The sequence below is a fragment of the Euprymna scolopes genome, chromosome 19 (genome assembly GCF_053919585.1).
Source record: "Euprymna scolopes isolate OS-2025 chromosome 19, ASM5391958v1, whole genome shotgun sequence".
NCBI lineage: Eukaryota > Metazoa > Mollusca > Cephalopoda > Sepiida > Sepiolidae > Euprymna > Euprymna scolopes.
Window position 1 is genome coordinate 22,082,215 of NC_136500.1, and position 16,636 is coordinate 22,098,850.

The window sequence follows — 16,636 nt, forward strand, 5'->3', positions numbered from 1 at the left end:
TTACTCAGAACATATAATATAGAGCAACTGAATTATCTAGAGGTGACCAGTGTTGGCAAAGTAGGAGGGCAGAAATTGTCTTGCACCAGCAAATATATTCCTCTCAAGGATCCTATAGACATTCCTGAGACCATGACAGAAAGAGTCATATCTTATTGAAAACAGGAAACCGACATTTTGGCAATTTTTCAATTTTTATACACTTAAAACACTTATTAATTGATGAAAGATTCACAAGGTGTTTCCATTATTTTGTCCAACACTATATGCCAAGAAACATGTTTAAAGAATTGTATGGACGGACACTTGAAATTTTAAACAACATATATATAATTATATATTTAAAAGTAGTACGTTTGCCAAGTGCCCTAATATCTTCTCGGTTAAGTGGTTACACATTTTTATCGTTTCCATCTCTAGTAGTGTACATCGCAATATCGCCGGAACTACTTTCCTATGCACAAAGGACTGTAACCCTTTGGTGTAGGAACACACAGGACACAGCAGAACTCTACACACTAAGTCCTGGCAAACACACATGTTATCATGTATCTCTGTATATTTGTTAATAAACCAGTAAATTTACATAATGCCAAAACATTATTCAACATTTAGTCAATGTTAGTCAAAGGTATGTTAGTGCCAGTCATTAGAATCACTAGAAATAGTCCGCACCTCCTGAAGAGATTCATAAAAACTAGCAATCTATTCAATTGATTATATATAACTGATGAACTGTTTTTAGGGTTCAGTTAAAGAACTTTTACTGATGGAGATTTGGTATATGTGTCTCTGAAGCCGAAACTATACTATGAAGTGTATTAATTGTACTATCTTTTAATATACTTTATATTCAGTTTACTATAGTTCTTCAGCTTAATGTACCAACTTTTAGTGCTCAATTAAGGGGAGGAGAGGTTAGTGTAGTATCTGTTGTTCTGTCATGAAACCATCCTGTAAAGCATTTTTTCCTCCTAGTAGAGTATGTTCATTCGTCACGATACCATCATCTCCCTTTTTTTTAGAAGGCATAGTATAGTATAAATATATTACATAATCATGTTGACGCATTGATTCCTGTTAGATCACCAGAGTTAAGCAACGTTGAGTCCAGCCAGTGTGAAATGGAGTCTGGAGAAGGATGAGCACCGCTACGTTATTCTTGCCTAAGAAATGCCGCATTACCTCATACAGTGTCTCCATGACCTCAGAAGGGTAAAGGGCCTTCAGATCTTGGAATATAGTATGTGTTCTGTTATGATAATATCATCATCTCAAGTATTACCATCCAATTCTGAGGGGAAGGAGGTAGTGTTATGTACTAACGAAAATAATTTATAAAGGTCATTATACGATTTGTAAATAAATGGAGTAGGTAAATATATAATAAAAGCAATAACAAGTAGGTAAATATGTAATAAAAGTTTATAATGTTTTGTACTTACTCCAATACATTCTGGTCGCCAACACTTTGGCATATTTGCCGAGCATCTTGTATTTAGGAACTCTCACAATGAACCAATTCATTGGGTAGCTGGCGATTCTTCTTTCACCGGCCATATCTACTTTTCCAATTGCAACTACAAATATTTTCACATCTTTACGTTTCAACAATTTGGCCTGATCTGCAGTCCACCAAAGGTTATTGGCTTTACCATTAGTGATGACAATGGCGACGCTCACTACATGACGTCTGGCTCCATACTTTTCTGTGAATGAGTATTCTCTGAGATAACTCAGGGCTCGGCTTGTGTAATGCTGTCCTTTCACATAGGGGATCCTATCAACGGCTCGAAGCACTTCATGAAGATTTTTGTAGCTGTCCAAGTTGAAGTTATTTCTTACATGAGTGCTGTATGTGATAACACCGACTCTCACATGTCGTGGGGCGATACGGAAGAACTTAATGACCTTCTTGACAAAATCTTTTGTTCGCTTGAAGTTTTCTATTCCAATAAAGCTGGAAGAGTCCAGTACAAACATGATGTCCAATTCAGCTCTCTGGTAACCTGTAAAACACCATTTTGTTTATATTAGTGACAAACAATATTCGCCTTTCTGACAACTCTAATAAAAGAAATATTGTTAATAATATTGGTAATTTTATTTATTTATATTATATATTTATAATTTTATTTATATTATAAATTGATAATTTTATTTATTTATCTTATAAATTAATAATTTTATTTATTTATGTTATAAATTTATAATTTTATTTATTTATGTTATAAATTTATAAGTTTATTTATATATGTTATAAATTTATAATTTTATTTATTTATGTTATAAAGTTATAATTTTATTTATTTATATTATAAATTTATAATTTTATTTATATTATATATTTATAATTTTGTTTATTTATATATTATATATTTATAATTTAATTTAGCCATAGTTTTACAAGACAAAGTTATTGTTAAGCATTTGTAATCTAAAAAAAAGAATTACGTTTTTTTATCATCCGTGGTAATATGTTAGATTATAAGAAGTGTAAAACTGGTTCATATGGTGGTGGTGGTGGTGGTGATGATGATGATGATGATTATGATGATGATGATGATGATGATGATGATGATGATGATGATGATGATGATGAAATAAAAACCTGGTCAGAGATAGGTTAGTTTGGGTGTCAATTTCTAAAACCCATCCAAAACATGCCAACATGTAATATGGATGATAAAACGGACATGATGATGATGATGATGATCATCATCATCATCATCATGTCCGTTTTATCATCCCAAACTAACCTATCTCTGACCAGGTTTTTATTTATCCTTCTTTCTTATCACTTCCTCTCATATTTTACTTGGCCCTGGATATGACCTTAAACTATATCCGGGCTTTGGGGATTGTGGAGCCACCCTTTAATTGCCATTGCTCCCAGGTCCACTCTGACCCGGAGTGGTAGTACCTGTTAGGGTCTCAACTATGGGTTAAACAGAAACCGACTTGAAAAAAAACAAATATATTCTATTAAAAAACTTTTCTTCAAAATCATTTGATTCGGCATTAAATAACATGAAAAGGGTTGATATGCCGTAAAACTTAGTCATGTTCATGCTCATGGTTGTAGCTTTCATCCTAGGTCAACAAGTTCACCACATCCCAAACACTGGCTGACCAGGCATTGTGATCCTCGGCTGATTCTGTTATGAGTGCGAGCCATCTATGGTTTCAGCGACGGACCTCATAAAGGTGAGCTTCCAGAATCAGTTTAGCATCCTGTTTTACTGTCTTGAATCAGGTTTTGAGTTGGCCACTGCGCCGTTTCTTCCAGCCTGGTGGTGGTGCCAGATCAAGAACTTTATAGATGAAGTCACCTTGTCGACAAAGGGTGTGACCGCACCAATGAATTGTACTGTTAGAGATAAACTGTTGCTAGTAGATACGGAAGATGTGGTTAGGGTTAGGGTTAGGGTTAGGCAGTAATAATTGAATATCCTCAGTTTTCGTAGGTCACCACCACAATCAACACCACCACCACCACCACCACCACCATCATCATCATATCCAGTTTATCATCTGTATTAGATGTTGGCATGTTTTGGATGGGTTGTAGAAATTGACCCCCAGACTAACCTATCTCTGGCCAGGTTTTTAATTATGTTTCTTTCTCCTCATATGAGAAAAGAACAAAATGGAATTCTTGCATGAGTGAAAAGAATTTTTTTTTCTGAGAAATGTTTTAAAATAAATCTCCTTCGTTATATTAGCCAGTTTATTATGTTCCCATTTAATAAATGCTTGCAGGGAAAAAATATAGTTAAATTGTCGTAATCTGACAGAAATTGATTTAAAATATTAAACATTAAAATTATATATATATATATATATATATATATATATATATATATGTTTAAAGAAAAAATAGAAAAAACCGAATGAAATTATTAAAAAATCAACGTTTCGTCCTTGTCTCAGAGGACATCTTCAGGATAATTGAAATAAAAATGTGATAAAAGAAAAAGTCATAGATCGTGCGAAAAAAGACAGTTTTTTAAAATCCAACCCATGTCGGGAAAGGACGAATATGTGTGCGTATATATATATATATATTTATTTATTTATATGTATAAAAATATTACGAAAAATATATAACTGTTTGTATCTTTTCTCTATTTATTTCATAGTCGTAAGAATCTTTAAACAACAACAAAATTGTTTTGGTTTTGTTAAAGAACGGATTTTCGACCGTTGCTTCGGCCCTCCACAGTGTAATGTGTTCTGGGTGGTGGTGTTAGTAGCAGCAGTAAAATGTGTATGGCCAATGGAATGCAAATGTTAAGATTTGGTGTACAAAAATTAACTGACTAAATTAATAAAACGAATAAAGGATCTTAATTATAAAATTAGGTTGGAATCTTTAAGATTAACTGCTTTAACGCACTTGTAAAATGTTTTCTTTGACATGTAGTGGCAAAACGAATTTTCTAATAGCGTTATATAGTTCTTGTACAAGTTGTTTTATCAGGTTAAAGATAGGGTTAGTATAGATATTTTAACAATAAACTAGATGAATTCAGAAATATTGAATCTATATTGAAATATTTTAAAAATTAGATATATGTATTCATATTAAATTCTGTGAAATTCTAGCTGTTATTGTGCCGTATACTAAATAGTCAAGAAGGGTCAAGGAGGATGGAAAGACCAAGGAGAGAGCACTGACCAGACCTCCGCTGGACAAGTGCGAAGAGAACTGGGAACTTGTGGAGGCTTATTGCCACTCAAATACCAGTGGACACCAATGGCCGCCGCCAGCGAGAAATCGATGGTAAGCGGCCGTTGCGATAATGCAAATTTATTTGTAAATGTCATCGAAAGAGGATGAGAGTACTGGAATTCTGAGGAGACTTGTTGTCACTCAGCTTCCATGGAACGCCACAGGTTGTTTTCAAAGAGAGATCTTTGATGACCCATGTGAAAGCTACTTGTGAGCCAATAATAATGATAATATATCTCTGATGAGTAGGTGTTGATTGAAGTATAAAATGATGTGGTTTTTTGCTATTTTTTCTTTACTATAATCCAATATTTCAAACACCCTGCATTCTTCATCAGTAGTAACTATTGTCTGTTTTTTTTTCACCCTCACACAATTCCATCATTAATCATTTCTGATAAAGAATGTAGGGCGTTTGAAATATCAAACTATAAAAAAAGCGACATCATTTCATGTTTCAATCACCACCCAGTCATCATTAAAATATGTTTAGAAGCCTCAGTAAAATATCAAATTAATCTCTCTTTCTTTATATATATATATATATTTGTGGCCTGGCAATGCCACAAGGGAGACAGCTGAAGCAGCAAAACTGAAGCTGACCTGCAGGACACTATTAAATACAAATGTAAGCAAATTTGGACATATTTTATTGGTTTGAAAATATAGTTTCTTTTGTACCAATTGTCAAAACATTTTAATCATAGAATAGTATTATAATTTTCAACAAGCCTACACATTTTCATGTAGTTTCGTCCCAGAGAATCAAAGATATGAGCCTTTCAATATTCAATTTGGCTACCAGTATAGATATATCCATAGATATATCACATATTTTGGCAATATTTATAAATTTCAGATCTCAGCGACTATTTATCAAAATTTAACAAATGAAGGCTTGTTAGAAAGGTAATGACCTGAATTGTGTAGTGGGCTATGTGATATTTGCCATTCAGGTCGCACATTAAGAGGATCATCCATCATCCAGAGCCTAATTTTGGCACTTTTTTACAGCCATAAAATGTTTCAATCATTGTCATTTGTTTTCCTTGTTTGTATATAAATTACAAAATATCTGATATTTCCCCAAAACCTCTGACCTTGATGGAGGGGAGACTAAAACTTGCTGCTATGGTTTCAAATGGTCTGAAATAATAGCAAGAGGAGACTTGATTTCAAATATTTCTCATGTTATATCTCCCCTCTTTTGGAAATAGGGTATGATTATGAATATCTCCAGTATCAAATAATTCTTATACACTGTGAAATTAACTTTATGTATGAAAACCAAAGAGGGGAGATATAACATATGAGAAATATTTGGAATCAGGTCTCCCTTTGCTGTTATTTCAGATCATTTGAAATCATAGCAGCAAGTTTTAGTCTCCCTTCCATCCAGGCCAGAGGTTTTGGAGAAATATACATATATATATATATTGTTGCTGTTGGCAACTATTCCGTCTAGATAGACGATGGAGAATTGCACCTGAAGGTCGTCATGAGTGGTGGTAACTGTTGCTGTGACTGAGCAGACCGATGCGGGAGCGACAGATTCTGTTGCACTTCCTGCAGGGATACCCTCTGTTATCCTCTGCCGATGCTGATGCTGTTCTTTTGTGCCTGCCCCTCTTTTCCTCCCACTGTTCATCTCTTCTCTCCTTGCTCAGTCAGACACATTTCTTGACTGACCCTCCAGGAGTCACGGTCTGCAGCATAGGATTCACGATCAACAGGTTTGATGTTGCCAGATTTTAAGTCCCTTTTACACACATCCTTAAATCTGAACAGTTGTTTACTGGTTGATCTGCTGCCGGCTAAGAGCTCGGCATACAGGATGTCTTTGGGGATTCGGCCATCCTGTATGCAAACGACATGCCTTAGCCAGTGCAGACGTTTCTGGGAGAGGAGGGCAAACATGCTTGGAAGATTTGCTTAGGCAAGAACGTCTTTGTTTGGAATGTGGTCTTGCCATGTAATGCCTAAGATCTTTCTTAGATTGCACAGATGGAAGGCATTTAGTCTTGTAGGCATTTAGTCTTGATGCTTCTTGAGGGTCCATGTCTCACTGCAGTAGAGTAAGATGCTGAGGACACAGACTTGATATATCCTCATCTTTGTGTTTATGGTCAGTATGCTGTTACTCCACGTTCTCTTAGTCAGGAGGGCCATAGCTGTTGCTGCTTTCCCGATGCCGGTGTTAGCTCAGTGTCTACTGAGAGGTTGGTGGAAATAATGGAGCCTAGAAAGGTGAAGTCGTTCACCACCTGCCGTGTGTGATCGCTAATGGATATGCAGGGGATGTTTTTGACATCTTGAGCCATGACATTTGTTTTCTTGAGGTTTATTGTCAGACCAAAGTCATTGCAAGCATGGGCGAGATGCTCGATGAGTTGTTGGAGGGCTTCCCAGAATGGGCTGCTAATGCAGCATCATCTGCAAACAGCAATTCCCTGATGAGAGCCATGTGGACTTTAGTTTTGGCACGTAGACGGGCCAGTTTGAAAAGGCTTCCATCTCCTCTTGTGTGAATATAGACGCCAACTTCAATTTCATGAAAAGTGTATAGAAGCAGAAGTGAGAAAAATATGCCCAAAAGAGTTGGGGCAAGAACACAGCCCTGTTTCACACCACTGAGGATGGGAAAAGATTCTGAAAGTGATCCATTGAATTTGATGGAGCCCTTCATGTCTTCATGAAAAGAGGTTATCATTCTCAGGAGTTTGGGGGGACATCCTATTTTATTTTGTAGTTGCACAAAGAGGCCGCTCCTGCTAACCAGGCCAAATGTCTTTGTGAGATCAACAAAACTGAAGTACAGTGGTTTCCTCTACTCTCGACACTTCTCCTGTAGTTGTTGTAAGGAGAATACCATGTCAGCAGTTGACCGTTCTACTCTAAAACCGCATTGTGTCGCTAGGTAAACTCTCTCTGCAAGTGACTGGAATCTTTTCAATGCAACACGAGCGAAGACCTTTCTGACAACGCTGAGCAGAGAGATGCCATGGTAATTATTACAATCACCTTTATTTTTGTAAAGCGTTGTAATGTTTTATATATATATATATATATATATATATATATATATATATATATATATATATATATATATATATAAGAACATTTTAAACTGGATTACTATGTATGTGAATACAGCCTCTTATAAACTAGATTAATACTTATTTGGATATACTTTTTTTTTTTCTACACAGGCATCACCACATTATCAAGGCCAAAAGGCCATTCAAGGATAAGGGTTAAAGAGTGTACAGTAGAAATTGGACAATATAGTAATCATTAGTAATGAAAATTCGGTAAATTTGATAACTTATATGGAACGGCTCATCAAGAACTTATTTACGTTAGACTTGAAGACAACCATATTATAGTCAGCCGGAAAGCAGGAAAACGGAAGATAATTCCACGGGCGTGCAGTTCTAAGAAAGAAGCTTTGTTCATGGAATCTACGTTTAGGTTTAGGCACAGATAAAGAGTGGGGGGAATTATTGAGAGTGTTTTCAGATAGACAAGTGTTTCTTGTGAAAATTTGGCGAGGGAGGGGAACATAGACTGAAGCTCAGTCGAACACTTTCCATGAAAATAACGATACATCAGAGACAAACTCGCAACATCTCTTCTGTGAGATAGAGGTTGCAGGGAAGAGAAAAGGACATCTCCTACGAGGCTACGAAGTCTATTTTGAACTCTATCAAGGCAGGACAAGTCCTTTCTAGCAGCTCCTGCCCAGATGTGGCAACAGTATTCCATCCTTGGACGGAATGATATTTCTTTCTAGACCTACCCGATCGCTACATATATTTTCACCTTCAGTTTTCATTCTTCTTCTGCATGTCATAAACTCTTTGCACTAATTTTTTTAACTTGTAAACTTAATAATTATCTCTTAATTTATATATGTATATCTTTATCTATCTATCTATATATATATATATATATATATATATATATATATATATATATATAAAATATGATGATGGAATAAATAATTCTTAATTATAAATGAACAAGTTTTCTATCTTACAATTTATTATATTATCCAAAATTTATTTTAATTAATAATTCTATTTCAACTTTTATGTGTGTGTATGCGTGCGCACGCGCGTGTGCAAAAAGGATAACATTATGGAATCAATATAGTTACTTACCTTCCCTCAAGAATGGTATTTTAGGCGGAACTGCAATAAAAATAAAAGATGCAGTTTTAGCAAATACAGAAAACATTGAACAGAGTCCGTAGTTTAATAAGGAAACTGGTTTTAACTTTTCAATTTATACATATTTTTTTATTAGATTTAATATTTAATATATCTGCATGTAACAAAACAGTACGTGCATGTGTGAATTATCCTCTGTTCCCCATTAGTATACATGTTTCTCATCACTTGTTTAAGTTTTATACTTTAGTGGTCTGGCAAGGCCACAGGGGAGACAACCCAGTACAAAAATCCAAAGCATCTTGCTTGGAGACTATATATATAAATGTATACTAATTTGGGCATATTTCATTGGTATGAAAATATAGTTTTTTTTAACCAGTTGTCATAAATATTCAATTTGGTGACGAGTATAGATATATTCATATGTAGATATACTATTTTTTTGGCAATTTTATAAATTCGAAATCTTGGCAACTATGGATCAGAATTTAACAAATGAAGGCTCGTTGGAAATCTATTGACCTGAATTGTGTAGTGGGCTATGTGACATTTGCCCTTAAGGTCGCACATTACGTTTTCGAGAATGGGGGATCACTTTACTATATTAATTTAATGTAAAATGAGCATCCACTTTATGGCCACCTTGGCTATAAATTGTATGTTCATTTTACGTTAAATTAATATAGAAAAGTGATCCCCCACTGTATAATTTCTTCATATCTTGAAAACTATTTGTTTTCTGGGATTTTTTACTGTTATTTTACTTTTCAGCGCCCTCGAAAACCTGTAATAATGGTAATTTTAAAGGATTTTTCGTGGGTGAAAAGATACTGCACCTTTACCACTATTTCAATCATAGTCATTTATTTTCCTAGTTTTGTATATGAATTACAAAATATCTGATATTTCCCCAAAACCTCTGGCCTTGATGGAAGGGGGACAAAAACTTGCTTCTATGGTTTCAAATGATCTGATAACCAAAAGGCCATGGCCTCTTCTGTCATGTATCCATAAGTGATGTGGTGTGTAATGTTTTTAAAAAAAAATCGAAAGAAATTACCTAATATGTCTATCTTCTTTTCATAACCTGTCAATAATAAAATGAGAAAATTTTCATTAACAAAACTGTTAACAATTTCCAAATTCATAAACAAAAATTTTTATTAATTAGAGTATTATAAATTTGTTCACAAATTGCATCATACAAAGTCATCTGATTTACTTATAGTGTATACCAGAAAAGTAATATCATTAAAGTTCGATTTGTTTTAAATACACGAGTGTGTCAAAAGCTTTGCACTATTTGCATAGTTATGACCTTGTTTCTATCTAATTGCCTCTCCATGAAAGCAAATTAAAATTCAAATGAAAAAATGATTGTCACCTGGACGTTCAAATTCAAATTCAAATGAAAAAATGATTGTCACCTGGACGTTCAAATTCAAATTCAAATAGAAAAATGATTGTCACCTGGACGTTCAAATTCAAATTCAAATGAAAAAAATGATTGTCACCTGGACGTTCAAATTCAAATGAAAAAATGATTGTCACCTGGACGTTCAAATTCAAATTCAAATGAAAAAATGATTGTCACCTGGACGTCCAAATTCAAATTCAAATTCAAATGAAAAAATGATTGTCACCTGGACGTTCAAATTCAAATTCAAATAGAAAAATGATTGTCACCTGGACGTTCAAATTCAAATGAAAAAATGATTGTCACCTGGACGTTCAAATTCAAATGAAAAAATGATTGTCACCTGGACGTTCAAATTCAAATTCAAATGAAAAAATGATAGTCACCTGGACGTTCAAATTCAAATTCAAATGAAAAAAATGATTGTCACCTGGACGTTCAAATTCTTCAATATACAAGGTGATTGGGAAGTAGTTCACTATTTTTAATTGCTCGTAATTTATTACTGAAATCTAATTCTTACAAGAAATTAATATCGTAAGAAATTGTATAGCATGAGGTTTTCTTTAGAATTGAATATGGGTGTCACCATTCGACACTAGCTTTTCAAGACGCCTAGTAGCCGCACTTGACATAAAAATAACGACATAGCAGAGACAAGCTCGAAGCGTCATTCTTTAAACAGTGTTATAGCATTTGGTAGTATTTGAATATTTGCGATCCTTTAATCATCTACATTTTTTTTAATATTGAATATATTACTGTCTTTTTTTTTTTTTTTTAGATAGCTTCTATATTTATAAACGAAATTTCATTCTTGGTGTGTTTCCATTAAATATCTTCCTCATTCCGGAAGACCAATCAAGATAGACAAAGATCAACACAGGGTTTTTTTGAAGGAAGATGGCCATCAGACACGTAGAGAATTGGGTGAAAAGATGTAGTGTGATTTTGCAACAATTTCACCCTACCGTCATTCGATGGGATTCACACAAAAACTTGGAGTTTGGGTCCCAAACGAATTTACTTTTGCTGTTAAAATTCTTTGATTTTCTTAAAGAAAAAAAATGACACAGGAACTTATGCAACAACCTAATAATTGTTATATGTTTAGATGCTGTTAATTTTTTGTACAAACAATAAAGACGAAATAATAAACGAAATACATACCATGCATAATCCAATTTCTATCAAAACCTGTAATAAAATACATTTTTTATTAGTAGAAAATAGTGTGAATGCAAAGTATGTATTCTAATAAAACTGTTTACGAAAAATAAGAAATATTTTATACTTAACTAGCACTATATACCAGATATTGTCTGTTAGCATATTTACTTGTGATTCGTTTGCTTCTTTTTTTTTTTAAACTATACCACTTTTCCCCGCGATATTATAATTTTTGTTCCAATCAAATAGAATTAACTCTGTAAGGACGAATACAGAGTTATGTCTCCCCCCCTTTTTTTAAGTAATAGCCCTTTGAAAATACCGATCCTGTAAAAGTATTTTTTGGAAATAATTAAATCAAATTACATTTTATTCTTCTTAAAACCATGCTGAAATCGTCCAGAAGAAAGAAACTGACAAACTAGAAACAAAGATTGATTTTGTAGGAGGAAAGCTATAGAGAACAAGGAAATAATAAAGAGATTAAATTTACATTATAAATTAGTTATTATTATTATTATTATTACTCTTAACCAAAGGCATCGTTTAGTTGCTTAATCAAAACAAAATAACAAGAAATATTACATAGGTATGACCTCTCTAGATTTTAAAATCAGATATTCCGAACACAGAAGTACATTCAAAAACAAAAAGAAAACAAACAAAAACGAAACGTCAAATAAAAACAGCACTAGCGAACCACTACTGAAATGTCAAAGAAAGGTGAAGGCTCGCCGATAGTCGAGTGGAAAATAGAACATCAAGCTAGGAACTGAGACGACTTATGTAGACTATGCCTGAATGAGAAATTAGCCATCTTAAATTTTAAATAATCTCAACACTTATCAAACTGCAGAAATAAAATAGCAAACGTATACACCCATAAAATAAACTTTACCTTATGATAACAGCAAATAAATGAATTCAAAAAATAAAAAATAAAATAAATAACAATTATAATTAATAAATGAACAAATAAATAAACAGGTATGATCAAAAATATAAGCGTGCATATCTAAACACATCTAAATTAAAACTAGGTCATCTTCTAACACAACACAAACACAAAGAAAAAGATGACTCTACTTCCCCCCAACAACGAACAAAGAAAGGGGTGAACCACAGGTCAAATTAATCTTTGTCTGATAAACGCACGACAATTGGTAATGTTAAATTGATGTGTGAATAAGAAACTTATTGGCTAACAAGCAAGCTCAGTGCAATTTGAATATATAAAAGAATGCAGTAACATCAATTCCATGCAATGGCCTGATGAATCATCACGAAGGCGAAACGGAAAATTCTGCGCAGCTTAATTGCCATATATATTTTCAAAACTTATTACCTAGCTCTACTTACGTATTGAGACTGAACTGAAAATAGATGCATAACATTTTATGTAGATACATATAATAATAATAATAATAATAATAATAATATATATATATATATATATATATATATATATATATATATATATATATATATATATATATATATAAAGAAAATAAGGGTTACAATTTATGCATAAACAAGGTTCTTCCATGAGTAGAATCGAATCCTCTCTTGTACAAACATCTATAAATATAAAAGCTAAAATGTATGTATGTTTGTATGTGTGTTCGCTTTTTCTGTATGTCTACAAAAGGCTTTTTTCAGAGAAGCGGTTGGTCGGTTCACAACTTTGTAAAACTTTTTATATCACATATAAATCGTAATATCCCAGAGTTAAAACGAAGCTCGTCCGTCTATCTAATTTGCTCGACTTTGGGAAGATAAATATTCAACAGTTTTCGTTTGCCGCATGTAGGTTAGGCCTTTTCCTATAATGTTTCCTCCTACCCCCAACGTCTTGGGTGAAAAAAAAAGCATTTCCGCACTAAATGAAATGCTACCCCGCAGTCAAAAGTTGACCTCATTAAGTCATTAAAACGTGCACCTGCCAAATCCAAGTAATTAAATAAATTCAAACGTCTTTCTGTTAGCGGTGGCCCAATGGTTAAAACCGTCGCACTCTTTTGTTTTTTCACACTTTAATTTACAACTTTGCCCCCAGGGTTCGGGTTCGATCCTCATACTTACCTACCAAAACATTTTTTTTTATTTTAACCCCCCCCGAGTTTTCACACACACCTCCAAACACCCGGGGAACGCCGGTACCCTTCGCTAGTCGTAAATAAAGTAAACAAATGAATATTAAAATTCGTTTATAAGCGATATATGTATCTTATATTATCAAGTTGTCAAGTAATCAAGTTGGCCCAGTAGTAGATTGTCAGATTCTTATTATAGATAATGACTAATGTCCAACGTTTGAATACTGAGATTAATGCACCCGCTGGACCTAACCACGCTGACGACTCTTAAAAGTCAAAACACGTGTCTGTACTATATTTGAAATAAATAATGTATATTTCGTTAAATATGATTGGCAGGCTGAGTCAATTGGATCTGCTGGTATTTCTTTCCAGAATTCCAACAAACTTTTGCAAATCAAAGGCTAAGATAAATGAACACTTCTCCAAAATTCATGTTGTTGTGTGGGACTTTATTTCTTGAGCTTTCGATAAACTCTAAGTGATCATCAGAAATGATAGTAGAACATGCATAACGAACGATCTAATAATGGAAGCACAAAATAGGTCTTTTGTCGCCTTCCCACAGCGGAAAAAATGTGACAGTTAGATCTGCAGAAAATGCCTGGGCAGCCCTGACGGTAGGGGCGTATCAGGCGATTAGAAAAAAACTAACCCCTTCTTAAAAGGGAAAGGCAAAGCCTGGAAAAATGGACCTCATAGAATTCCTACATAGTCAGCAACATACCTCAGTCAACAGGCCACTTCAATAATGGCCCTGAGTCTGTTGATTTTGGTAGTGAGAGAAAAAAATCCCCAGCAAAAATTAGAAGAGATTTCTTTGAAAATTGAATAGAACAATAACCATATTTTACAATTTCTTCGTAATCAGAAATAGAATAAATATTTTTGGAAAATCATATGTAATGGATCAACAGCATCAAATCTAAACTTAGTTATTAGACTGCTTTTCTTTCTTTTTTTTTTTGAGAACAAGAATATAATCTGAATTTTTTAGATGAGGGCTGACTGTTTATATTGCTTATATTGATCGGACTACTGTTTTCATTTTGAGTGTTTTTTGTGCAACGTTTCAGTCGGATTGACCTTTGACCGTCCTCAGGCATGTTGGTTATTGTTTGGAAAAGAAAATAGTCTCTTGAAACGTTGCACAAATAACACTCAAGATGAGAACAATAGTCCAATCAATAATACAAGTATATAAAGAACAAAATCATCGAAGCATCATTTCTAAACAAACAAAACAAACAAAACCTAATGCAAACTTTAAAAACTTCAATTCAGTGATTTCAAAATGGAGTTCACATGGATTAGTTTTAACCGGACACACGAAAAGAATATTTTGTATGAACTTTTTTTTGTTTACTAGGAGATGTACTTGTGTTTATTGGAATTTTCAAGATTATTTTGTTATGAGAATAACAAATTTGATTCATTGTTTAGCTTTAAATATTTTTTCAAAGAAAAATCATACGCATATATAAAGTTTACTGCTGACACGAGAGGATTCACATATTTGGAAACCCCTAGTCTATCCATTATATAATGCTTATGCATATTCAGGGGTTAAAAATAAGTGAAAATAATAAATCTGCCCATTGTTTAAGGTGATAATGTTATATTGTTAATCTCCCGGAAAACGCTGGGCATCTAATTATGGGCGATTATGAATGTTTGTGAAGAGAAAATGTTTGGCTGGCGAAAAGAAACTTGTCAAAACGAATTAGGTATTTTAGAGAGATAAAATATTTAAGCTAAAATTTATATAATAATTTTGGAATTTTTAACAATCCAAATAAAGATGAGTTGTTGGTGATGTCAGATAATGAACAGAGAGGGAAGATTGAGCTGGACAGAAAAGAAGGAGAGCGATCGAGGTAGACAGTAGATGGTAATAATGGTCGTGGAATTTGTTGGATGCAGGAAATAATAGTAATACAGAAATAAGGAACTGTGTGCAACTCCAAAGACAGGGAACATTAGGAAGTTGCATCAAAATATAACCCCAGTGTTCAGTGTCGTTCTTTGGGATAAATCTTCATTGCAGCTTTTACAGATCCGTCAATTAAGACCAAATGATGGACGAAGGTATGTTCCCCTTTTGGCCTGATGTAACCTCCACAGAAACTGCTATTCATTATTTTGTTAAAGACTGTCGCATATGTTATTGTCTCGTCAATGCATGTACAATGCTTGTAAACACACACACATATAAACTCTATTATATATACAGCACAGCTAGACACACACATATAAATATATACCCGTCATATAGATAGCTATGCATTACGGATACGCCCAACCTGCTATGCAATAATAAGATTTTTCTTTATTTTTATTAATCAAACAATATTCAGCGTTGAACGGTGATAACAAATTAATTGTAACATAACGAACTAAAAATAAAAAGAATTAAGTAGTTAAATAAATTCAAATAAACGTTAAAGATTTTAATAAGTTTAAAGAAGTTACATTTATAGATGCTTTTATGAGGTTAAGTTTTATACTATACATCCTGGGCAACGCTGATCAACAAAATATAAACTTTATGGATCTTTTATTAGCAGTTTTAGACTTTTAGATGATGATAATGATTTGTAAAAAGATCTAAATGAAAATATAATTTTGTTGTTTTATTATATAATATAATACATTCTGAGCAACACTGATCAAGAAAATTTAAGCAATATGGTCTTTGATTAGTAGTTTTAGACTTTTATCTAGACATAAAAACAAAGACAAACAGAGAATTGTTTGTTATGTAATAGATTAAGGGAATACGTGCCTTAGCATTGCGTGGAAAAATTCAAGAACATGAGAAAATTCTGCTTCCACGTTTTAATTTGGAATTAAGATAAACAATGATAGAATGTATAAATATAATTTACCGAATAAAAACCACACAACAATGACATGTAAACATGCTACTTAAAATATTCACATAGACACGTTTAGAGCAACAATATTTCGATCTTTAATCTGACCATATTCATGGTAGATAATTTCATAAAGTATGACTTAAAGACCATAATATCAGAATTCT

At 33.3% G+C, this 16,636-nt stretch overlaps 1 protein-coding gene across 50 annotated transcripts in view; it reads right to left on the minus strand.

The window, feature by feature from the left end:
- LOC145303484 (uncharacterized) overlaps positions 1–16,636 on the minus strand; it is a 578,993-nt gene that overhangs the window by 161,716 nt on the left and 400,641 nt on the right. For all 50 annotated transcript variants that reach the window (XM_080144904.1, XM_080144905.1, XM_080144871.1 and 47 more), the window contains 4 exons: positions 11,498–11,524; positions 9,971–9,997; positions 8,899–8,928; positions 1,446–2,009 (listed from right to left, as the gene is read on the minus strand). In XM_080144904.1, coding sequence (XP_080001030.1) covers positions 1,446–2,009; positions 8,899–8,928; positions 9,971–9,997; positions 11,498–11,524 — 648 coding nt within the window. The remainder of the gene's footprint in view (positions 1–1,445; positions 2,010–8,898; positions 8,929–9,970; positions 9,998–11,497; positions 11,525–16,636) is intronic.